The sequence below is a fragment of the Conger conger genome, chromosome 8 (genome assembly GCF_963514075.1).
Source record: "Conger conger chromosome 8, fConCon1.1, whole genome shotgun sequence".
In the NCBI taxonomy this organism is placed as follows: Eukaryota; Metazoa; Chordata; class Actinopteri; order Anguilliformes; family Congridae; genus Conger; species Conger conger.
Genome location: NC_083767.1, coordinates 52,534,341 through 52,553,474, shown reverse-complemented (window position 1 = coordinate 52,553,474; position 19,134 = coordinate 52,534,341). Strand labels below are relative to the sequence as shown.

The following is a 19,134-nucleotide window of genomic DNA, read 5'->3' as shown; positions in this document are numbered from 1 at the left end:
TCAACTGTGTTGGATGGTTTACAACACAGACTGCCCCTTGCGCACCATGGTCGGTTGCTAGTGGGCCGGGTACAAAGTGTTGCTTTCTTTCTTACTATGCCTGGCGTGTTTTGTCACTACTAGAACAGGCTAAAGTTATCCCTTCCGTTCTATGTCGCCCCTGCACATTCGCTGGAAGAGGCACGCTTTGCACGCAAAGGGAAAGAGAAACAGGAATTGTTGCTTGAGACCAGTTTAGCGAGCTAGCAAATTGTTTTTGATTCGCTGTTTCACTCGAACGAGAGACGGCAGTTGGCTAGCGTCAGCCAAACATTTATTTTCTTGTTGAGTATAAATTAGTTAGATAACCTCTCAGTTGTGCCAGTTTTATATTTGTCGTTATACTCAAGGTAAGCAAACATGTCGGAATTTCTGGAAGATCCGTCGATTCTGACGAAGGATAAACTGAAGAGTGAGCTGGTGGCGAACAATGTGTCTCTGCCGAGCGGCGAGCACAAGAAAGATGTTTATGTGCAACTGTACCTGAAGACCCTGACCGTGCGGAACAAGAAGAAAAGCCCTCCGGATGCATTCTCTAGCGATGAAGAGTTGCCTCCGCCTGTGGTCTCGAATAAAAGTCGTTCAGGAAGGGTGAGCGTTTCTCCCATCTCGCATGCACAACCTCATGTGCACATACACAAATTGTCCGGCATGCTAATGCCATCGGATTTCAGTTTCGCAGGTGTCATTTGTAGCGTAAGGAAAACAGCTCCTCCCGGTTTGAAGGCAAAGTTTTAGTAATAAATATTAGCTAATGTTAACGGCATAATACTGAGCCACCGTCCTTGAAAATATTTATATTGGCTAAGTTAGCTATGCATCTCACGCTGAATCTAAAATATTAGCTAGGAGGCTAGGCTAGCTGAGGCAGAAGTTAATAACTTATCTGTTGTTTTTGTAAGACATTGAGTTTGTCGAGCAAGATAATCTACACACATTTTTATGAGCATCACATCGATTATTTTTGTGTTCTTCGAAGCAGCTATGGAACGTTAGTTTCGCTTAAGATATCTGGTCCTCTTAGCTGAACAAATTCGCGTGTTGTGATTTGCCTGAGCGGTAGCGGACATTTTCCCGCCCAAATCATCTGCCAGTATTTGACAGCGCGGATTAGTGTCGCCTTGTGCTGCATGCAGCTGCTAACTTGTACGTTTACAGCTATTTCAGGGATACGTCAATTTTTTGATATTATGATATTTAGCTTCTACTGTATTTTCATGAAGTATACGAAACAACTAGTTAATTTAGATGTTTTTGTATCAGCTGCGTCAACTAACCTTATTGGCAATATTGAATTATATATTTCCTGTACGAAAAACATTTCCCCCAATTTACGATAGAGCGGTACAGCTACCGTGTCTAACATGGTGATTCCTAACCAAAATAGCTGGTAATTTGCAGAAGTTTTTATATTAATAATTTCTATTTCTGCCAAATGCCAATGTAATGTAATGTAATGTATTTCAGGGGGTATTTTAAGTGGAGAAGTGGCGAAAAACAGCATTTTCTGGCATACACATTTGTTATTTTAATGTATCAGTGAATCGGGATGTTTATTCACACAGGACAGACAGGCTGCAAGATCAGGCTATTCTGCAGATTTAAGGGTAGTTGAAGTTATGACTTTATATCATAATATGACAGTATGTGTCACTTACAATATATACACTCAGTCAGCGCTTTATTAGGTATTTATTGCACTTATTTTTTTAGACTTAAGTCTTCTACTGCTGTAGCCTACCCACTTAGAGGTTTACGCGTTGTGTGTTCAGAGATGCTTTTCTGCATACCACTGTTGTAATGCATGGTTATTTGCGTTACTGTCACCTTCCTGTCAGTTTCGACCAGTCTGGCCCTTCTCATCTGACCTCTCTCATGCATTTGTGCCCACATAACTGCTGCTCACTGGATGTTTTTTGTTTTTTGCACCATTTTCTACAAACTCTAGAGACTGTTGTGTGTGAAAATCCCAGGAGATAAGCAGTTTTTTAGATGCTCAAACCACCCTGTCTGGCACCAACAATCGTTCCACAATCAAAGTCACATTTTTTCCCCACTTTGACATTTGGTCTGAAAAACAGCTGAACCTCTTGACCACGTCTGTATGCTTTTATGCATTTAGTTGCTGCCACATGATTGGCAGATTGCATTAACAAGTTTGTATACAGGTCTACCTAAGAAAGTAATCACTTATTGTGTCTATATATGTATATCAAAAAAGAAACTAGATAACATCAAATAGAAATGGAGGGTAATGGATTACTTAAATTGGAGAGAACTTGACTGGCTCTTTGGTCTTGCCATAGAGACTTACAAGTGTAAAGAGGAATGGAAAGAAAGTTAGGCAGGTTGGCAGAGACTCATTTTGTATTGGCAAGTTAGCCCAAGTTTTGTGCTTAACCTCCAAGCAGATTACAAGGAAGCCCAGATCTTATATTTGCCTAGCCACAACCTAAGTTTCTGACATTCTGTTGATCCCAGTTTTGGGAGTCAGCTGGGTAGTTGCAGAAGTAGATGTACTTTTAGTAAAACTAATTCTGTCTGTTCTTGGCTTGCATGCACAGCTTTGTGGGAATAACGAATTTTGTTGTATATTGCGAAGGCACCTTTAATGGTTTTTATTTTGTTCTGAAGCAGGAATCCCCCTTCTGCCCATAGGACTCGAAATGGGCAGTTTGGAATTATTGGGCTGATGTCAAATATAACTGTGTTGACTTTAAGTTCTGTGTTTGATTGTACTTGCAAGGGGGACACAGAGTTGAAATCTCCTTGGTTGTAGTGCAGGTCCTTCTCATTTCTCATTATTGATTTTTTGTTCAAGCATCATGTACTTGTCCATGCAAGTACAAGTTATTTGCTCCTCTAATATACAGAACTGAAGAAGGCCTTAAAAAGCAGAATGCTGAGAAGCAGATGACAATCCTAAATATCTGTGGAGTTTTTTTTCGAGTGAACTGAGGGTTTGATCCTAAAATGTTGAAGTGCTGGTGAAACTGCAAGCTAATTGGTGCCAGCAAGATTGATAAACGAGGGCCCTTGTCTATAGGCCTAGTAGCGTATTCTTGTGGGTAGGAATCATGTTGGTATTCTGGGGCCTGTATCTATTAGCAATAATTGACAGGCTTTATTGGCTGATACTTCCCAGTCTTGCATTATAATATAAATTGCAAGCTTTAATTATAAAAAAAATTCAATAATAATAATAGTAATAATGAAATGAGTCAGATGATTATGATTGGGTGACATTTTTCATTTTCACGTTTTTGCATGTTCCATGCGACAGAGTAATAGGAAAGAGAGGTAAGTAAGTTCATGTGAGTAAGAAGTGTGTGTGTGCCTGCGCGTGCGCTGTGGGGGTTGGGAATCTGATAAAAGAAACAGCTGCTCTTTTGTTCTTGCTGTTGCTTTCCAGGAGTCAAGGCAGGTTTAGAGGGAATGCATATTAGCTGTGAAATTGCTACTTACCCTATATTTATCCCTGTACATTAAATAAGAGTGATAACTTGACCAAGAGACTATATGTGAAGTAAGCGTTAAAAAGAAAGGAAGAAAAGTGCTGGGATACTTCTCAAAGCAGAACCAAAACCATGTTGTTACAGTAAATTGCTGTCACGCCCATGGAAGCTTGCCCTGAAAAGCACATTGTTTTGTAATATTGAGGTGCCGTTGAGACCTTGCGAGATTCTCCAGTTCCTGCTGCTGAACTTGCTGTTTTCATAGTAGGCTCTGTCCCTTTATTGAGGAAATGCTTTCCCAGGGAAAGGAATGCTGTCCAGACTATTCAGATGTGGAGAATTATTTTTTCTATTTAAGAGTCTATTCTTCAAAAAGTTTAGCTGAGGGCCAAATTTTTAGCCACGTGAAATTCCCGGCTGTGTTTTTACGCAGTGGCAGATGGAGTCCCCTTTGGGTCACAGGAGGACCCAGGCCAATCCCTGGCCAGTAATTGTACTATGGTGTGGGCTTAAACTCGGCCAAAGTTTGTTTGGGTTCACTGTATTCTCTCCCCTCCCCTCCCACTTTAAAGGAATACACTTGGGAATTTTGGAAAATGTTTTCCAACTTACCCAGACTTGGACGAGATCGATTTAATTTGAGTTTTTGTGCATTCACTGGCTCGGTTTCCATGTTAGCAAAATGTGTTAGCTTAGCATGAACACTTGAAGCCTATAGGAATCAGTAGCCTACCTCCTTCTAAATGAAGAAATAAACTAAATGAAGAAATAAACTTTACTGCAACTCCGAAGCTGTCAAGGGTATCGTGTATTTGAAATGCACGTGCAGGAAACAAATTGTAAAAAGGAGAGACGTTTTGGAACTATAACTGCTGAACACGCATGTATCCTTCCATCCTTATCTTACTTTCAGAAGGTGTGCGGATCACTGCACTCAACCAGCGGATGACTGAAGGATACATGTGTGTTCAGCAGTTATAGTTCCAACCGTCTAACTCCAACTTCAGGTCTTTGTGCTAAGCTAACAGGTTATGCTAACATGGAAACTTAACATCTCATGTAAGTCTGGGTAAGTCGGAAAAAAGGTATATTTCCCAAAATGTTGGTGTATTCCTTTAAAGAAAAGTTATGGAGAGGTGATCACAGGGCTTTGAAATATCTGTGTTTGTAAGCCATGTCATTTACAGCAAGCTGGTTACAAAGTAAATTGCGTGCAAAAGATTTAGTGCATGCTCAGACTTAAGCCTAATTATATGTTTAGTTTTAGTCTGTGGAAATGCTTCATGTGGTGTTGGCTAGTCACATGGTTAATGAGGACAATTTTAAAACCTCACGTTATTTTTTAGCTGGCCTGACTGAGTGTGTACACTGTCTAGGAATTTCATTGGCCAGCTTTCCACTCTGTTAACGACTCCTGAACATGAGCTGCACTTGTCATTTTTTATTGGCACCATTTACATGCCTCACACAGTACGTGGGTGTTTTTAATGGATTAGTATCAAGGGTTTGTTTTTTCGTAGTGACGATGTACAAGTAACCAAGAGGGCTTTCACAATTGCACATAAAGACGATTTATGGTTTTTGCATATCTGTCATCTCTACTGCGCAATGAGACTGGGATAACCCAAACTCCACCCTCCCTCGCTGGGAAACGGCTCTGCCAGTTATGCCAGTTATGTCTCGGTTCGGAACGGGCACATTCGGCATTCTACAGCAGACTGTCCGTTGCATCACAACACTGAAATCCAGTACTTTGTGTAGGACACATCATTTGACAGCTCCCACGTAACACTTGGTAGAACTGCTGCTGCCTTACCCAAACTGCTCCCTGCTGACAATGGAAAGACTGCACTAAGTCCAGGTATATCTCCACAGAAAGCCACGAGGAAGACGGATAAGCCTCCCGCAGACGAAGTGGACGCCGCTGACCTGTCTGACGAGAGCTTGAGAGATCAGCTCCTGAAGTATGGAGTCAGTATAGGACCCATCGTGGGTGAGTCGCACATTCTCACACTGTTTTTCAAGTTACAGGTTATTCGGTTACTGTAACAAAAAGTTGTTTTTTTGTTTACACCTAAACTTGGTTTTCTCTAGACCATATGTTCAGGCACTGTTTCAGTGGTGGGTGGATGGGCCCCATAGTATTCTGTGGAATCTGAACCATGTCAGTGCTGTCTGTCACCAGCAGCCCCGCAAGGCAAATACACGGGCTTGAATTGGCTCCTGCATTGATGGGTTTCAGATGGTGGGATTGATCACACCCCAGTGACCTTGCTGGTTATTTGGGTGTACCTTGAGCACCTGTTGAGCTGCACATGATTTATCTTCTCAGACAAGACTATCGCCTGTATTATGGGAGGTGTATTTCAAATTGTCATTATCATTCCGTAGCCTGCCCCATGAATAGAGATACTTTAGCTCTCTTGTCGCCTCAAAACTGGTACATCGAGATTGTGGCCAGCGGAGTTTGTAGATGTTTAAATTCTACCAATCAGGCCCGTATAACCTAATTTTGCTTGGATACTGATGGCCTAGACATAACTCAATGCTATGGTACAGTAACAACTGCAGGTAAAATGTTGTCATGGAATCATTTCAGGCCGTTATAATTTTCTGATAAATGGTTTGATTCCTTTTCTGCATTTCATTCATCAATTTCTATCTCATAATAAAGTATGTCATGCAATTTGCCAACTTGCATTTCTTATATAGAAGTTGTCCTCGAGGTTTGTTCTGCATCTGCAGTGTTTTATTCTGTGTTATACAAAGTTTTTGGAAGTGGCATTGCTAGCTTTGGGGGCGAGCAGGTGCTGGTCTGTTATAGAAGCTGTTGTAACTGATGAAAATAATTGGCTATTCCACATTTGGGGAAAGAAAGGGGGGGGGGGAGCAATTAAGAGCAATTTTCTCTATAAAACGGATCTAGCCATCACACAATCTGTTGTTCTTCTTTTGAAACCCGAATTAGTCTCTCTCACACACATGCAAATGCATGAATAATCGGGTGCAGTTCAACAGTAGCACTCGCCCAAGTGGCGATCCAGGGCTAATCCCCAATTCTGTTTGTTCAAATCTCTTTCTGGTACTGCTAGCACAGAAGCAATGTGTGTTAAGAAGAAAATATGTAATTGGAATTGGAATATTAGTACAGTAGATTGTGACCATGCCTCATTATGTCATGACATTTTATTATTTATAAGAATGAACTATGGTTATAAAAAAAAAAAAAAAGTAAACATGGGCCGCCTTCATTTACACCAGTATACGTCATCACTGGATATTGGCCCAACCCTATCCACACACAGTATCAAGGATACCCCTCTTTTTCAGACACCAGGCTCCACTCTTAAGTAAGCTGCAAGATGGCACAGGCTCTTCTCCTCTGACCTCTCTTTAACAACGCGTTTCTGCCCACATAACTGCTGCTCACTGGATTATTTCTTTCTTTTTCTTTTTCCGCATCATTGTCTGCAAACTCTAGATACTGTTGTGTGTGAAAAGCCCAGGAGTTTCTGAGATGCTCAAACCACCCTGTCTGGCGCCAACAGTCATTCCACGGTCAAAGTCACATTTATTCCCCATTCTGATATTTGGTTTGCAAAACAGCTGAACCTCTTGAGTACGTTTGCGTGTTTTAATGCATTTAGTTGCTGCCACGTGATTGGCTAATTAAATATTTTCATTAACAAGTTAGTCTACCGGTCTACCTAATAAAGTGAGCACTGAGTCTATATTTTCTCTTCCTAGCAGCATCTAGATCGCTAGATAGCTAGCTGATAGTGAGCTAGATCCAGCCATTATTGTATAATTTCGAAAATAAAAGTGAAATTGTCAGATCGCGATATGATGTCCATTAATTAATTTGCTTATCAGTAGTGTCGCTACACTTAACTTAATTTGTCAGCTAAAACAGAAATCATACACTGAAAAGCTTCAAAAAATTATAGCACTCTGCTGCAGCCTCGGTAATTTTTAATTTTCTGATTTCAAATGTAATCCGTTCCTTTGATCTCTATTACCATCTTGTCGTCGTCCATTTTGAGGAATGTACCTCTTCCGATCCACTGCCTCCCACAACAGTGGACCGTAAATATAAAAATCCCGACGGCAAGTTCATCCTACCGCCTTCCATCTTGCCATCATTTTCTCATTGAAAACGGTGACATCCGGTTTCCTGCCGTCTACCATTCGCAGTGTGAACGGCCCTTTACACACAACCTGTGTTATTCCTTCTCCTAGCCTCCACCCGCAAGCTGTATGAAAGGAAGCTGCAGAAGCTGATGGAGCAGGGCCCCCCCGAGCCTGCACCCCCACCCGCTGCCCCCACAAAGATAGACAGCAACCAGAACGGCAACACGGACTCCGACCAGTACAGTGACAAGGAGGAAGGTGAAGCACATATCAGTATAATCATTCCCTACACTAACCCTAACCGCACCCCAGTATCACTCCAGGGTCTTCCCAAACAGTTATGCTGTGCTAGAGCCTTTCATTTACCCCACGTAACTAAATGCTTTTACCTGTATTCAAACGGGAGGAAGTTATCTAATGTAAGGCCTGTTGGATAACAAATATGCAACTGGCCAGTCCTGTGAGAACTGTGTGCACGGTCTGCCTTTAGGCCCTTGGGAGAACTATGAACTGTTCATCAGATTTTACCATCCACATATGGTACTACATTTTTCACTGAACTTCTCAAAGTAGCATGATGTGTGCCTAGTCCTACCCCGACAGGACAGAACACACTGTCCCCTGATTTCAAGTCAACTTTGCAATATCAGTAGTTCTCAGGCTTTGTTCTTGGCAAGTACATTCCCAAGCCATAACTTTTCTGCTCCTGAAGACATGTGTGGTGTTGTTTGTAGTTGAAAATGCAACCTGACTGGTCAGTTGCTGATTGAATGGAACTGTTTGCCAGAGGTGAGGGCAGTGCCTGAGCCAGAACCTGAGCCACAGCCCGAGCCAGTTCCTGTTGTGGAGAAACCTGCGAGGAGCAGAGGGAAAACCCCACCCCGCACCCGCCGTCAGGACCACAACCGAGTGAGTGACCCGCAGGCACATAGTTTTACACACATGCACATATGCGAGGGTCACATACAGTACCGCTTCACATGCCTGCACATATGAGAGTCGCATACCATTTTACATGCATGTCAATAATGCAAGTCACGTACCGGTTTACACACATACGCACTTTAACACGCATGTATGTAGTAAGTACCAGGATTATTGGCACCCTTAATAAAACATTTTTTTTAAAGGCTGCATATAATAAACTACATTGATTATCTTTCTTCTTTTCAAACATACAGGAAAAATATATACTTTTAGTTCAGTACGTTTACTCATGTTTCACAGTTTTTTTTCCGATTTCTAGTTTAAGTCCTGGTAATGGGTTAAACATACCATATAGCACTGTAAGGACAATAATAAAAAAAAAAGTTGCAAACTTGCCAGGACGCAAGTACACGTTGTTCCCAGGGAGAAAGATCACAGTTTACAGATTGGTTGCATCCTGGGGTCACCAAGAACCATCTCCATACCAGCAAACTCTTTGGAAGGGTGGCACGAAGATGGCGCTTGCTGATCGCAATAAACAAAACCAAGCATCTGGAGTTTACCAATCTTCATTGGAATTATGACGATATGGTCAGATGAGACCAAAATGGAAAGTTTTGGTCATACACACCATTGACATGTTAGTCGCATTCTATTTTACGCACACTCGCATATATAAGGGTCGCATTCTGTTTGACATAAATTTGCATGTGAGAGTCTTTCTGATTTCCATACGAATCATGTACTTGTGTCAGTCACTCCGGATAATAGTGTCTGCTAAATGAATATATTGGTGCTTAGGATTAGACCCAATATCTGTTTAATTGAATTTGTTCTGTACTGGCATCTTCTGTGGCGTACTTCAATGCCTATTAATGAACAAATAGTAAATATAGCCAAAGCTTACACACACACACACAGAGAGGTGAGAATGTTTTTGTAAGTTTATTTTAATTTTATTTTTTTTCTCATTGTTTTCAGTAAGAAAATAAGTTTTTCTTGATTTAAACTCGATTAACTGCGAGAGACATTGCAGGCTCCACAGCTGTCCGTATGAGTTGTGTTCTGCATGACGGGGAGGGTCGTATCCCCCTGCAGGCTTGGGTGGAGTGGGGATAAGGAGAATGGAGCGGGACTAAGCGTTCTGTGTAGGAATGGTCTATGAAGAGCATTCGTTCTGTATAATGGAGTGTGCTGTATCTGACCTCCAGATGGGAGGGAATGGATCCTGACTTCAGGAACCACATGACTTGGATTAGCTGGTTTTCCTTTGCTTGCTTGTTCTGTCCTCTTCTCCCACTGTCTCTGCACTAATATCCGACTGATTCCCCCACTCAAACTCTTGCCTCCTAAGACCAGAAGAGACTACTTTACCCCTCTGCTATTTTCCCGTAGACACTATCCACTTCCTTATCTCACCCAAGCTATTATATTCTCTGTAGTTCAGTTAGAAAATCCCTCTTCCTTACTCAACGGACCCTGCTAAACATCTCTCATCCATAACATAATACTACCCACCCCCACAGTTCTATTTCGGGTTTAAGTTAATTTAACTGAATGGAAGAGTGTTTCTGAAATACTAAGTGGGAACTGAGTTTTAATGTTGACAACTGTTGACAATGATAATAGCAGTCACTTGATTCATTCTTAGTTTAGCTTAAACTAGTTTAATTAACACAATGCTCAGAAAATAAATGGAACAAATATAAGTCATAGAAAATGATATTCACATGTATGGTTGCTGTATATCTAGACTACTACTTTTGATAGCCCAGAGGATTACGACTTGGGTCCATTAATTTGCCCACCCCTGTGCAAGCCTATGATACAGCTGTTGCACTGTTGCGTATCACTGCCCGTAAAAAAAAATCAATGCATGCAAGTATGTATTGAATGAAAAAAAGTTATATCAACCATAAAATCCATGTTGGCCATCTTTGATGGCGGTGTGTCAAAAGCCAATTACTATAGATAAGGAATCGGACTGTATGCCTCCGGTTTGCCTCCAGAGAATGAATGCGTTGAGCTCAGTGTGTTGCGTAAAGCGGTAATCGAATGGAATGTGTGCTGCATTTCGCCTGTCGTGTGTGTGCCTGTGCTCACATACGTGCATGCATGTGTGTGTGTGTTATCTGCCTGTGGAGGAGGACGACGAGGAGGAGGAGGAGCAGGTGGAGGATCATCTTGTCCTGAATGTGAAGAGAAGGTCGAGGCGATCCTCCCTGCGGCTGGACCAGAGAGTCCCTGCCAGCAATGACGGCGTAAACCTATCAGCACCCCCACCTCCTCTCTACACCTCCCTTGTGCACTTTGTTCCCTGGGGTTGTGTGCACTGGGTGTGGTGATGTTTGTGTTTGTTGTTGCAGTGGTTATAAAGTTTTATGGTTTACAGTCAATGCTGGGCACTTTGGGGATCGGTCAACCCCCTTTCTTGGGTGTTGCATGGTGACTATTTCTCAGGACTTTCTCAGCTCCTCTGTTTCTCTGTCTGCATTTCCTGCAGCAGGACGTTTCTGAGGGCCAAGCCCCCAGGCCAGTTACTCCCACCCCACAGGGAAAGGGCTCTAAACTTCCTAGACGGCAGTCTGTGGTGGGTTCTTGTGCCGAGTCGAGCTCAGGGAAATCGACGAAATGTGTTCCTCTCTCTTCATACCCTGTATGTGCAGCTCCTGCCCTTATGTTCCTTTAATCAGTTGTACTTTGAACTTTGCCCTTTCCTTTTATATTTTTTATTTCCTTTTCCTGTGTGACCTGCTGTTTCTTCTAAAGGGGCTGTTGCAGGAGCCTAAAAGTCTGTTGGTAAACAAATCTTCAGAACCCTCCCCCTTGTCGAAGTTTGAGGGGCTGGGTTTACCTTCCCCATCACCGCGTTTTGCCCACGTTCCCTCAACCAGAGGCATCCTGGAGCAGCCATCTTTACATCAACCCGCTCTGGTGGAATCTCTGTCTCCTGTAATCTCCCAGGTGGAGCTCACTTCCCTTTCCCCGCCACAGCGCCAGGTAGTGTGTGAGCTGTTTGATGCTGTTGAGTTATTGGCCACCGGTGTAGAGGTAAGATCTAGGACACTGGTTTAGTGTTGGGGATCTGGGGTGTAACTGTCACTAGTGACGAGGCATATTGGTGTGGATTCTGGATTGTCACTTGGTTGAATCTACAGCTCAACCTGATGCCCCTGCTCTTCTGTTTCTTTAATCCTGAGTGTGATGGGGTTTCTGTTTGTAGTTTAGTGTTAAATGTGGGCGGCATGGCTCAGGCAGTAAGAGCAGTCGTCTGGCAGTCGGAGGGTTGCCGGTTCGATCCCCCACCCGGGCTGTGTCGAAGTGTCCTGAGCAAGACACCTAACCCCCAAATGCTCCTGACGAGCTGGTTGGTGCCTTGCATGGCAGCCAATCGCCATCGGCGTGTGAGTGTGTGTATGAGTGGGTGAATGATAAGCATCAATTGTACAGCGCTTTGGATAAAGGCGCTATATAATTGCCAACCAGTTACCATTTGAATAGAGGCTAGGTACTGTGGGGATGATCAACCGCTTTTCTTGTGGTGATGCACTTCTACAGATTATTTCACAGGACTCTCTCCGGTCCTCTGTTTCTCTGGGCTCATTCCAATCACTTATTTTATCCTTCCCTGTCTACTCGTTCCTTGGCTTACCAGGAAATCAATAGACGTGCGCCATCTTTAAGAAAATTGCAACCCGTTTTATGTTCCTTCAAGAAGCTGGGAGGCTCCTGAAAATTAATTGACCAAGAAAACATGCGCACATCCTTTGCGGAAGAGGTTTTTCAGGAAGTTTAACATATAAACGATTGACCTGTGGATCCAGCTCTCCCCATCTGCCACGTGTCTTACTGATGTTGCTTCAAATTGACGCATGAAGGAGCAAGGACGTTCCATTTGCCTAATTCCCGTTTGCTCCTTTTCTCCCCGTCTTCTCTGACATTTCTGGCTTCCTTTCCTTGCCTCCCTGATGGGTGGAGCTAGCAGCAAGGAAAGGAAGGAGGTAAGAAATAAGCGATTGGAGTGAGCCCTCTTTCTGCATCACCTGCAGCAGGAAGTTTGTGATGTTCCTAACCCCAAGCCAGTTACTCCTGAACAGGAGTCAGTGGTGGATTCTTGTGCTGAGTCAAGCTCAAGGCAATCGCTGAGATGTGTTTCTCTCTCCATGTCCTGTATATGTGGCTCTTGCCCTTCTGTTCCTTTAATCAGTTGTGGTTTGAGCTTTGTCCTGCCCCTTTATAACTAAGATCTCACCATGTTCTTCTTAAGGGGGTGTTGCAGGAACCTAATGGTCTGCTTGTAAACAAGTCTTCAGAACCCTCCCCCTTGTCCAAGTTTGAGGGGGTGGGTTTGCGTTTTGCCCACGTCCCTTCAACCAGAGGCATCCTGGAGCAGCCATCTTTAAATCAACCCACTCCAGTGGAATCTCTGTCTCCTATAATCTCCCAGGTGGTGCTCACTTCCCTTTCCCTAGTGTGTGAGCTGCTTCATGCTGTTGAGTTATTGGGCACCGGTGTATAGTTAGAACCTGGGGCAGTGGCCTGATATGGGTATCCTTAAGGCAATGCTCTATTGTCAAGGGTGATGGTGTCAAGTGACTGCCATTATGGTATCAGTGTGGTGTAACTTTCACTCGGGTATCGCTGTGGAGGTAGCTGTCTGTAGAGCAGTGGTGTGTTTTGACTATCACAATGGTATTGGTGTGGTGTTACTATCACTAGGGAATCAGTGTGGAGGTTACGGTCACTAAGGCAGTGGTATGATCTGTGTGTGTAAAGGCCCGGACACACCAAACCGACGGTCGGCCGCGGAGCGCCGACAAAGATCGCCTCGCGTCGATACGCGTCGTTAGCTGTGCCGAACACACCGCAACGACGGTCCGCCGACGGCCGAGTTGCACATATGTTCTGCGCCTGCGTGAGAGGTAATAACTCTTGTCTTTCAAAAAATGGAAACCGGAAGACCGGGGAATGCGTTTGCATTGCGTTGGACCTAGAAGCAGCCATTGTCTCGCTTACAACAAACAGTTTGCAGCAATTTCCTTGTTCTCTCGCTATTTAGTAATACTAATCGAAAATTATGTCTGGTAGTGATAGTAACTTTGGAATGGCTTGCTTTCGTCGCTTCCGTTTCTCTTCTCGTGCACTGATTCGCTAGCTGGACAGCCAATCAGAGAGGTCTCTCTCATCGACGGCTCCGGGGGCTCCGACTCCAACGTGTTGAACTGGCGTCGGAGCCCTCCACACCGGAAAGACTCGGCCAACAGGGCGCCACCGACGTCCGACGGCCGACCGTCGGTTTGGTGTGTCCGGGCCTTAAACGTACTAAATAAGGGTCTGTAGCCGTTCTTCCAAGTTCTCTCCCCTATTCAGTGCTCTTTCTACCCTTTGTTTAACTCCACACTTAAATCTGTAGCCCCTACCAATTTGTTCCTTTAATCATTTGTGCTTTGTGCTTTGAGCTTTGTCCTGCCCCTAACTAAAATCTTCCCCCTTTAGGCCCAGGCTGACCCTATTTTTATTCTAAAGGGACTGTTGCAGCAGCCTAAATCTTCAGAACCCTCCCCCCTGTCTAAGTTTGAGGGGCTGGGTTTACGTTCCCCTTCACCACGTTTTGCCCACGTCCCCTTAACCAGAGGCATCCTGGAGCAGCCATCTTTAAATCAACCCACTCCAGTGGAATCTCTGTCTCCTATAATCTCCCAGGTGGTGCTCACTTCCCTTTCCCCGCCACAGCGCCAGGTAGTGTGTGAGCTGTTCGATGCTGTTGAGTTATTGGGCACCGGTGTATAGTTAGGACCTGGGTCAGTAGCATGTTATGGGTGTCATTAAGGCAGTGCTGTATTGTCATTTCAAGGGTGATGGTGTGGAATGACTGTCATTAGGGTATCGGTGTGGTGTACCTATCACTTGGGTTTTGTTCTGGTGTGACTCACTCAGGTATTGGTGTGGAGGTTACTGTCGCTAAGGCAGTGGTGTGATCTGGGTGTCTAAACTTTTTAGGTAAAGGTCTGTAACTCTACATCCCAAGTGCAGTCTCCTATATTCAGACCCTTCTCTGCCCCTTGTCCAACGCTACACCTAAAGCTGATGCCCCTGCCATTCTGTTCCTTAAATCAGTCATGCTTTAAGCTTTGTCCTTCCCCTTTATAAGTAAAATCTGCCTCTCTCCGATTATGACTGACCCTGTTTTCCTCTGAAGGGGGTGTTGCAGGAGCCTAAAATTCTGTTGGTAAACAAGTCTTCAGAACCCTCTTCCTTGTCCAAGTTTGACGCTGTGGGTTTGCGTTCCCCTTCACCTCATTTTGCCCACGTCCCCTCAACCATCCAGGAGCAGCCATCTTTACATCAACCCACTCAGGTGGAATCTGTGTCACCTGCATGCTCCCAAGTGGAGCTCACTTCCCTGGTGCAGACTGGCCTGTGTTCCCTATCCTCACAGGGTGTAGACTGGCCCGTGTTCCCTTCCCTCACAGGGTGTAGACTGGCCTGTGTTCCCTTCCCTCACACAGTGTAGACTGGCCCGTGTTCCCTTCCCTCACAGGGTGTAGACTGGCCCGTGTTCCCTTCCCTCACAGGGTGTAGACTGGCCCGTGTTCCCTATCCTCACAGGGTGTAGACTGGCCCGTGTTCCCTATCCTCACAGGGTGTAGACTGGCCCGTGTTCCCTATCCTCACAGGGTGTAGACTGGCCCGTGTTCCCTATCCTCACAGGGTGTAGACTGGCCTGTGTTCCCTATCCTCACAGGGTGTAAACTGGCCCTTGCTCCCTCCTCTCTCTCCCCGTATGTGGCGACAGTCTTTTCTGTAGTTTTAGTCAGTCTAACCCCTCTCCTCCGTGTCCCCTCCCCTACTCACACAGGAGGAATGGGTGTCTGAATGGTCCAGGAGCGACACCTCTATCATGCAGAAACTTCAGAGAATTGTCCCCTTGCCAGTTGCAGTCACCCCTGTGAGGGGACAGGGAAGTGGCTTTCAGGGGATTGGGGTGTGTCCGTAGCCCCGGGCAGCAGAGGGACCACAGGGAGTTATGGTGGAATGGGTCTGCTCCACATATCTGAAGCAGCTCTGCTGTCACATGGGTGATCACCGCAATGGAGACCTCTAGTGGTGTCCAGCTCTACACACACTGTGTGCTCTCCTTTTGTCATGATGTGTCTCTGGGCCACAGCCTTCAGGAACAGAGTAAGGAAGGACACAGCTAGTTATTAGCAAGCACTGTTTTCAGTCCTGGTCGTCGGGAATGATGGCCCTTTTTCAAACGGCTAATTTTAGTTCTAGCTGTTTGGAAGTTTATCGTTAATTGGGCCGTTTAAACAAATTCAGGTAAGGTATTGTCGTAATCATGAGCTGTTACTACTAGCTAGTTTTGGGACCTTAGTCCATGCATTTCTCCCCTTAGTTTTGTCCTTATGTGAGCCTCAACACTACCTGTGCATTTGCATGGCTAAGCACTATCTTTGGCTATTCTCTGGATGAGATCACCGGTTTGGATCAGTGAAAATGTGTGTCGGAGTAATGGCTGCCTTCACCATGGCACGTTCTGTCGTTTTACATACACAACCACACCCGCAGTCCCCTGGCTAATTCATCCTTTGTGTGTATACAGGTTGAGGAGAGGCTAGCAGCACGCGATCCAGTGTCTGTGGTGGGAGAGAAGGATCTTCTGAAGGAGATGTTCCCTAACCAACCCAGCACGCCCACAGGCATTAGGTGAGTCATCACACCTTCTCAGACTTGCCCCCACCTATCTAATGTTCATAGAGGACCAACTGAAAATGCCGCTTTGGTGCGAAAGTTTCAGACATTTTGCATCAATTTTAAAGCTGTTCCAAACTCCGAATTTAAAAAGCCACGCCATTCATCCTGGTGGTTTCAAGATATAAAAAAATAGTATTGTGGGTTATTTGCGTAAAAAATGGGTGCTTGGGTATCTGGCGTTTGCGACCGCAGCATTTGATTGTTTATTATTGCTGGGTGATACTTATCTGGATTGCAGGGTAATGTTACTTCTAAGTGATCAATGTTTAATTCTGTGATGGGATTGTCCACAAGGAATAGCTATTTTGGTATACTTCTCAGATCTGCTCAACAAGGCTAACTTAACACCTTAATACATTACATTACATTATTGGCATTTGGCAGACGCTCTTATCCAGAGCGACGTAAAGTTGATTAGACTAAGCAGGGGACAATCCTCCCCTGGAGCAATGCAGGGTTAAGGGCCTTGCTCAAGGGCCCAACGGCTGTGCGGATCTTATTGCGGCTACACCGGGATTCGAACCACCAACCTTGCGTGTCCCAGTCATTTACCTTAACCACCGCGCTACAGGCCGCCCCCCCATATAGCCAGGTATTTAGTCTGACCGTAGTCTCAATCTCATATTCTGTCTGTCTCACTCGCACGTCCTCTGTCTCTCAGTGCCACCTGTCGGCGGCCGATCCGGGGTGCGGCAGGGCGTCCCCTCACTGCCAGTGACTTCCGGCTGGACGACACGTGGCGGCGCTCCAAGCACATAGAGACCAGCACCTCCTACGTGGAGAACCGCAGCACGGTGCGAGCGGCAGCCCCGCTCCTCTCCTCCTCCTCCTCCTCCTCCTCTTCCTTCTCCTCCTCCTCGGTGGCAGCTCCCTCTGTGGGTGTGGCACGCCCGCGGCGCTCCCTGCCCGTGTGGCTGCAGCTGCTGCTGCTCAGCGGTGTGGCGGGGTTTCTCTTCTTCGTCTACCAGGCCATGGAGACCAACAAGATCAACCCATTCGGCGGCCCCAAGGATCTGGAGGGTGCTGGCCAGTAAGGTGGCCCTGACCCTGCCCCTGCCCCTGCCCCGTCCTGCCCTGTGATCGCCTCTGTCCTTCCTCCATGTCCCACCTGTTTCCAGTGAACTTACACGGTCTACTCCTCTCAGACATGACCCAGCCCACCATGCCCCAAGTAATCACACTCTTACCAGCTCCGCTTTGCTTGTGGATTAGTTATGCCCTATGTCCTCTTTCTCAAACATGGATTTCATTTCTCAATCTTTCCTCCTGGCTGTTTTTCTCTCCTCTTCCTCTTGTCTCCTCACACTCCCTCACTTCCTCTTTTATATTTGTTACATAGCCCCCACCTGCCCCCATGCACACACTTTCTCAGACTGTATGGAGTTGTCAAAAAGAAAAAAAAACTGGCTTCCAGAAGAACACATGGTCCTCATGTATATGAAGTCCTCTTTTTGTCTTTGCGTCTATAAGCATTCACTGGGATTTCAGGATTTTTGTCTATGTATGAGTTTGTGCTTTTTGTCTCAAGCTCTGAACCTCTTACTCACCTTGTGGAAGTAAGAGGGGGGAGGTCATTCTATCCTTTTGGAATTGAACCTGAAAAAGCTGACCGGTCAACTACCCCCAGGCAGAGCCATAATGTCTCTAGGTCCTGTAAAGGCTCTCTCTTCAGAGCCTGCATTTTAGAGAGTCTCTGATAAAGTACCTGAGCACCAAAGAGCACTTAATCTCAATGACGTTTTAAAGCACACTAGAATATCTCCATTACAGCCCAGGTACTTCTGTCTAGACTTTAAAGATAATTTATTAACCTTTAGATAAATTACATTCTGTAGTTTGATTGGGAAGTTTTAAAATTATTTTAATGACTGTGTTAATGTCAGCGATGAGGGTAGACTCGTACAGTATGGTCAGTGGTAGATGGTGAGACTGATCGGTGTTTGTGCTCTCATTAAGGCACATTTTTGTGCATCTGTGTGTTCTGCTATTGAATGGTTTGCACTCTTTTCCCTTCTTTCTCCCACCCAAAACCAGTCAAATAATCAACACCAAGTGCCGGGCTGAGTGACAGATTCTACAGAACATTCTCCTGGGCGATTTAACACCTGCTGTCTAATCTAGGGCAGGATTAATTGTGATTACCACCCACCCCTCCTTTCCCTGGGGTCTAATGTATGCAGCTATATCATGAATAAGAATCATGTTTTTAAAGTGCAAATGGAAAATTTCCAAAGGGGTTGTTTATATAGATGGTATATGCATTTTTGTTGTTGTCATTGTAGCATTTAAACCATGGACAAAAGTATAATTTTAAATAATAAAAATACAAATAGCAAGTTTCTGCCTTAAAGCAGGTATACCCATTAAAGACCAGAATATATCCATGTAACCTTGGAATTCTTTGATTTTGGACATTTGTGCCATATGGAGTAGGACCGATGTTTAGTCATGTTTGCCTGTGAACTTTTTTTTGTAACTGCAGTATTTTTCTAATGTGTGTCTTAAGAAAATAAAGCATCCAAAATGTTTTCAATAGTTTTTTATGTTTATATTAACAAGTAAAGGTAGCCGCTACTGCCTGCATGTAGACTGGAGCGGTGTGAGGCTGCTCTGCCTAGTTATTTTCAGGACAACACATGCATTATTAACACTGAAGCAGAATAACGCAGCAAGAAAATCTTTCAAATGTATTTATTTGACTCCTGCCTGATGGGTTTGTGGATGGGGAATAAAACATGTCATTGTGGGAAGGGTTTTTAACTTGCTGGGTTTTTATCGTAGTTGGTATAATTTGTAGAAATGGAAATAAAATTGGTTAACTTCA

General features: G+C 44.7%; 2 protein-coding genes across 9 annotated transcripts in view; one reads left to right on the top strand and one right to left on the bottom strand.

The window, feature by feature from the left end:
- Nucleotides 1-632, bottom strand: part of nedd1 (NEDD1 gamma-tubulin ring complex targeting factor) — a 10,935-nt gene extending 10,303 nt beyond the window's left edge. Inside the window, exon 1 of the mRNA XM_061252434.1 lies at nucleotides 523-632. Coding sequence (XP_061108418.1) covers nucleotides 523-571 — 49 coding nt within the window. The 5' untranslated portion in view covers nucleotides 572-632. The remainder of the gene's footprint in view (nucleotides 1-522) is intronic.
- tmpoa (thymopoietin a) lies at nucleotides 35-19,134 on the top strand. Of its 8 annotated transcripts, none has more exons than XM_061252427.1 (13): nucleotides 35-630; nucleotides 5,370-5,487; nucleotides 7,734-7,883; nucleotides 8,413-8,534; nucleotides 10,697-10,813; nucleotides 11,059-11,208; nucleotides 11,322-11,603; nucleotides 12,820-12,999; nucleotides 14,049-14,291; nucleotides 14,752-14,910; nucleotides 15,412-15,514; nucleotides 16,160-16,262; nucleotides 16,972-19,134. In XM_061252427.1, the coding sequence occupies exons 1-13, from the start codon at nucleotides 400-402 to the stop codon at nucleotides 17,342-17,344; spliced, it is 2,331 nt and encodes a 776-aa protein (XP_061108411.1). In that variant the 5' UTR covers nucleotides 35-399; the 3' UTR covers nucleotides 17,345-19,134. The 8 variants fall into 8 exon arrangements, with proteins under 8 accessions (XP_061108411.1, XP_061108414.1, XP_061108413.1 ...); XM_061252430.1 differs by having other exon boundaries at nucleotides 11,056-11,142; XM_061252429.1 differs by having other exon boundaries at nucleotides 11,056-11,208; nucleotides 11,322-11,552.